The sequence below is a fragment of the Echinococcus granulosus genome (genome assembly GCF_000524195.1).
Source record: "Echinococcus granulosus chromosome Unknown EG_S00052, whole genome shotgun sequence".
In the NCBI taxonomy this organism is placed as follows: Eukaryota; Metazoa; Platyhelminthes; class Cestoda; order Cyclophyllidea; family Taeniidae; genus Echinococcus; species Echinococcus granulosus.
The window spans coordinates 56,811-62,912 of NW_020170432.1; the positions used below are offsets into that span (position 1 = coordinate 56,811).

A 6,102-nucleotide genomic window follows, 5' to 3' on the forward strand; every position below is an offset into this window, starting at 1 on the left:
CAAAAGTAAGCTCTTGCCTGATTATGAAAACAGCCGAGGTGGATGCACCAATCATAATCATTTCTCTTAAAAGTCTTGCATGAAAAGGAACTCCAAAATTCATTTACGTACTCATTACTCTGTGGAGAATGCTACCCCTGAATATTTAACCACCACCAATTCAGCAGTCCTGTCTCCAAATATTTAGACTCACAAAACAGAACCCACACATTGAATACCACTGATTTGCTAACATAATTGAAGCTGATGTAGTGACAAAAGGGGGATTACTGGACGACATAATAACTCTGATGATGCTGGGGTTCCTGTGGATGTTGGTGGTCAGTGGATTGCAACGCTGACATCAGCCATGCGTCCGTCAGTACCACCTGGGTCACCTGCTTGCCACCACCGCCTATGCAGATCATCAAGTGTGGTTGAGCATCATATCTGCCGTGCAGCACCATTCCGATTCCACTATGGGCTATACACCAACGCTAGTCAAACTGTTCACTTACAGATATGTTACCTCCCTCGAAGTGTTTGCTCATCAGGGTGCTGATGATTACATCCTGCAATACCCTCTGCAGGATCGTGGTGTATGCCTTATTCCGATGAAAATGATCAGTTTCGATTAAAAGCGCATGCAGTCAAGGGGACACAGGGAATGCTGGAATGAAGACAGACGGTGATTTCCTTACACATTACAATAGATTGACTATCACCGGCATATTGGTCACACTAGTGTGCGTACAATTCATCTCTGAGTGCCAATAGTTGGCACTAGTAGCTGTGTTGTATGGAGTACTCCAGTGTAGGGCACCTTGAGCCAGATGACAGATGGCAGAGTGGAGGGTGAGTCAGGTCTCTTCTCAACAAAGCCGAAGGTATCAGGCACCAACTCTGGTAAACGGACTGTTTGAAACCCCTTCGTGGATGCCTCAACACTGAATCAGGATATTGGTAGAGTCGTCACTCTAATTCGATCTTCCCGTCATCGTTGGTTTGACCCGTCTGTTGATGCAACTGGTTGTGCAACACGAACCCGCAACGGCCACATCAAGTGCATTACTGTGGACCGTTTCTATTCACGCCTAGCCTACCCAAATGCACGTGTCCGTAGGTGCAGCTCTGATTCGGTCTGGCGTCAGCACATCGTTTTACAACCCATCTTCTCACCATTCTTATTTTCCAGACAAGGATAAATTTGTGTCCTTTAAACAAATTGTGTTAAAGAAAGCTGTTTCCTTTCGCTGCCATTTAAGCCACAATTTTCCAGCCACCTCCATTGCAGGATAGCTATTTTTGCTTTTCCCTAACCACTGAGACACTTGACTATCCCACTAATGGCAAATTACACCTTCCTCTCCTCGCATTTTGACTGGCATTTTACAATCCTTTCATATACTCGGCTCTCCAGTTTTGTACAAGAGGCAATTCTCGATAGGAGCTGGTTGTAAAATCTTGCAAACCACGCTCTGTTCCATTTTACAGTTAAGAGGAATGTCGAATTGCCTGCTAAGATGCCACAACACTGCCTATTTCTACTTGGCAGCTTCAGTCCTAACAGTGAGGAGAGCACAATCTTAGGCCCACACACTACTTGAACAATGAACATGGAGAAGGAACGTGTGCTTCGAGCATATCCTACAACTCTGCTTCTTCCAACGCTGTTAATGCCAACACGCGGGACCACAGATGCTTCACAAGCGTTGTGCCCTTAGCAGGGAATGAGAGAAGTGGCCTCCGTGTGGGTGCTGATAATACCTCTTAACCTTTCAAAAAGAAGTAAATGCTTATGATTAGGCTTTGCTGTGAATCCAGAGTCTCAAATTGCTCAATGCGTTTATGCAGCAATCTATAAAGGGATGAGTCTAATTATGAGGGATTAGAGTCGCCTTAAATAGCCTATCTAACTTAACATTCGATGGGTACCGTTTACGGATTTCATTGATGCAGTTGGATGACAGGCTAATCTAGGGTTCTTATTTATCTCAACCTAAGGAGCTGGACTATAAGGAATTGGAGAGAATTGACATCACCATTGCACTTAGTTGATGCCAAGACAGTCCACACAATACACTGTGCTGTCCCTCCAATCTACTCAACGCAAAGGTTTGGGTTTTGAGTTAAAGCTTGCAACTCCAACTTCAATGGCAAAAGACTATACACTTCGTCACACCTTACTGTCTGCCACTTTGTTTATGGCGGAACTGAATAGTGGAGGAGGACCATCCCCACTCCACTGAACCATTCCTTACTATCGCACTAGAGGCCGCGTCTGATGGCATCATCAGCACCTCGATGAGAACATATTGGCAGGGAGTTTACATATCCTCAAGTGAAGAGAATCACGAGGGATGCCAAACAGTCTGACACAGGCACATGGAACTGGAATGGCAGTTCAGATAGTTATATATCCGATAGGGAGTACTAGATGATAGCCTCCAATTCAGAGGACGGACCATGCCTGTTTATAATTCGTGAACCATACACAATTTGCCACGCTTCCCTAATTATTTCAAGATCTCCCATCTCAACATTTCTTTTATGTTTAGTATTTCCTTTTGTCGTCACGTTTTTATCTCTCCTCCTTCCATCACACATTTGACGAAAATGGATGAACACGCGGGCTCGATTACACAATCCCTCAACATGTTTTCTTTCTGAAACCGTTTTCAGATAAGTTTGAAAAACAAAATGCATTTCCGTTGTGACAACTTCGTAGAAAATACTGATGAAATGTATTTACAGATGGCTGGAGGATATGTTGGCTGCTCGAGGAGGCCCCCAAGATCCCACTCCACGGGTAAACCAAATGGCGAGCATAACATACATCCCAATGCACTGATCACTCATAAATAAGGTAGATTTGCATTATTTTTCACGTTACTGCCCACCATTGATAGGTAGGATAAACCCATTACCTGTGACTACAACGTTGACCCTCGTGTAAGGCCAAGGAACACCAGTCTTCTCTCATCGCTTCCTCCATCAGCTACGTGAGATGGAGGATGATAAACCAAAGGTAGTTGCTGCGATTCATGCATAATTGAGAGAGACAATGATTTATAGGTCCCAGTATTGTATTTTATCCTGCTTCTCCAGTGCAACAGGGAGCGGATATTCGCTGCCCTCAACAACTGCAGTCCTGACTGCAAGGTCGTAAAATGCGGTAGGAATAGTTATTCCCGCAATTTAAGGAAGAAACATTGCGTTAAGTGGTATAACAGAGATGTCAGTTACCCTACAATGTGTTTCTGAATTCCACTTTTGCCTTATTAATTCCCAAGCCAGCCAGATCATCAACCTCGCATTCAGCCTCACTCTCTTATTCCATATCACACCCACATCGACTTGAATTGAGCTGGCAACCACTGCCTATTTCTAGGCTATTCAAATGTCATATCTGTACAAGCCTGGGACCACCCGCTACCTCCGCCAATCCACCTTACTAAACAGGTGGTCACGTGCACACGTAACCAAGTCTCCCACTTAAACAAACCTGTTGGCAAGGCATGAAGTACGCAATGACCTCTTCGTCTCCCGATCATCTAGGTTCCAGTCTCGATAACGGTTCCGAGTTAACACTCAAAATCTAGCTCATTCAGTCCTACCCGATTGGGGTGTTGTAAGTTTGGCCCTCATCAATCTACTCGCCCCTCCGTCCTCCTTCCCCCTACTCTGCATTTCTGGTATAGTATGACCCCACACAGAGCCATGTACACGTCACGTCTGTCTCCATACCAGCATTTAGCAACAAACTCGAGAAGAACAGGCACCCCAAACTCATTGCGAATATAATGCGTCACAACGCTAGAAGTGAAGGCCATCCGTTGTAGGTGAACAAGATTAGCCAGACTCACAAGTGGGCATGGGCAATAAGTAGTCCCATCACTCATTCAGTCCATCAGGACTGAAGTAAGCCATACTCATTACCTGGAATGACTCAAAGTGTCTCTTGAAAAATCATTTCGAAGTTTTTGGAATGAAGTCAGTGCTGCTTTTCTGCCTTTAAGCAAAACTTCCTGCCTTGCCTCAAATGTGGTTGACGTACGAAAGGACTGGCTGCACATCATCGTCTTGCCCTGATCACCACCCAGTCCTACATTCCACCTGCTCCGCCTCCTCCTCCTCCTCATCCTCATCCTCTCCACCCAAATGTGCTCTCCTCAAATGCATTTCATTCCACCTACTCAGGACACATTTGTCAGGAGTGGCAATTCGCAAGCATTTTGCAGCACACTGCACCAGCGAAATGAGTGACATACTGTTGGTGATACGAGTCCACTACGTCATTACCGCGTCTGGAATGCAGCTAGTTGTATGCAGCTCGTAAGAGGATTTGTTGTGGCTAGCTACGAGGATCCCTGAGAACCGGCATCGGCAGAGGGAAATTGGAGGAGGAGGAAGCTATGCAGTGAAACCACGTCTGTTGTATTTAACCATACCACTTTACCTCCCACAATTTTAGTCACCATCATGTCAGCTCTACTCATTTTCTTACTCTTCTCCCACAAAACGCCTCAATCCAGATTCGTGCTTCCCGCAGCTTCATCACGGAAGCCATAAATCTACAAATGGCACGATATTCATGCAAGTGGTATGACAGATGCCTTTTCCTTTCGTTCTTTAAAGTTGATGGGGCTAAGATGTCATTCACGTTGGCCTTGTGCGAATTCACAAGCCTTTTGTGGAGTTGTGTAGACATTGTGAAGTGCACATTTTGTAAATAAATTTTCAGAAGGTGCTGCTAGATGAATTAGTGGCGCTGATGGTGATGGAGATAAGGTCTTAGCTGTAATCTACAAATCAGATCTTAACCCTCAAGAAAGGCCGTGCAAGAACGAGTCAATCCAACACTGACTGACCAGCATTACATTACACCTACACCAACGGCTGCATTCACAGTCACAACAGTGAGGTAATCATGGAAGTTTCCATTATTTTGGATATCACCCTGTCAACAGGTGGGGAAGAAGATTACACCGAAAGCCATCTGATAGCTCTCAAAAAAGGGCAAAATTAGTCTAAGCTGAGCATTACGAGAAGTTCAATCAAAGAGGTCTTTAAGTTTAATTTGCGATTTACAAGATCTTTTGCCTGTCAGCTTGTCAAATGAATCAATCACAAAGTGCTCAATTTTGCAGTGCACTCTTCTGCTGTGAATTAATTCCTACTTAATGGCATGGAAGCAATTGCGGTGATTAGGCTGTCAGTAATTACTCGGTCACGCCAATGAAACCCTTAAGCCACAGGCGTCACTTAACATCAATGCAGTGTTCAACGAAATTTCCACTCCAAAAGACAACTTTTTAAACTTAGCAATGTTGACTCGGGAAATCGAAAGCTGTAGAGCTTCAAATAGAAGCCAAAATGACACCCTTGCATCAGGGTATAAATGAGCTGAGCACCACATTCATATTTACATCTCCAAACACACAACCTCGTTTTACTGGCCATCTACCCCTAATCATTGCCAAATGGCACTAGCGATTTATCTTAGGTAGCAGGTCGTGAAATTACCCTTGTTGATGGAACCCTTGTAAGGGGAGCATAGTTATTGTAGTTGGACTTTGAGTTACCTCAAAGAACGCATGATAGAAAGAGGTGATGCCTAACTTGCGCATCTTGGCATTTGTCTTTGAACGAACATATCAACAAGCATAACACAAAGTAACACAAAAACGAAAGATATATAGGTATTAAAAATTCTTGTTCCCCATTACTTGGTAAGCAGTGACTGATGTGGCAAGCGTTGCACATTGTACATTGCAATCAATCGTCACCACTTCTGGCAACAAAGGTGAATTAAAAGTTTTGGTTTATTGGTCAGGTAGCTCTGAGTGCTCATAACAGTAAAACAAGGTGGCACAGAATCAGGCGGGCTATATTTTAACGCTAGCGTACTTGTTCACTTACAAAAATAAAGCCTTCCTCGCAGTGTTTGCCCACCAGAGCACAGTTGATTCCATCCTACAATATCCCTAGTAGGATCGTGGGGAATGCCACATTCCAATGCAGATGACCAGTCATGGCTGAAGGTTCACGCAATCATGAGGACACGAGAGATGATTGACTGAAGACCTTCGTTTACGAGTTTCAATAGACTAGCTATCGCCG

General features: G+C 44.3%; 2 protein-coding genes across 2 annotated transcripts in view; one reads left to right on the forward strand and one right to left on the reverse strand. All coding sequences in view use genetic code 11, as the record gives it.

Moving 5' to 3' along the window:
* Positions 1–187, forward strand: part of EGR_06157 (hypothetical protein) — a gene marked incomplete at both ends in the record, with an annotated part of 2,380 nt that extends 2,193 nt beyond the window's left edge. The window contains one exon of the mRNA XM_024495406.1: positions 88–187. Coding sequence (XP_024350134.1) covers positions 88–187 — 100 coding nt within the window. The remainder of the gene's footprint in view (positions 1–87) is intronic.
* Positions 188–2,412: 2,225 nt separating this feature from the next.
* Positions 2,413–4,058, reverse strand: EGR_06158 (hypothetical protein; the record flags this gene model as incomplete). The annotated part of the gene is made up of 2 exons (XM_024495407.1): positions 2,413–2,713; positions 3,919–4,058. The coding sequence occupies 2 exons, from the start codon at positions 4,056–4,058 to the stop codon at positions 2,413–2,415; spliced, it is 441 nt and encodes a 146-aa protein (XP_024350135.1).
* Between the last annotated feature and the right edge of the window lie 2,044 nt (positions 4,059–6,102).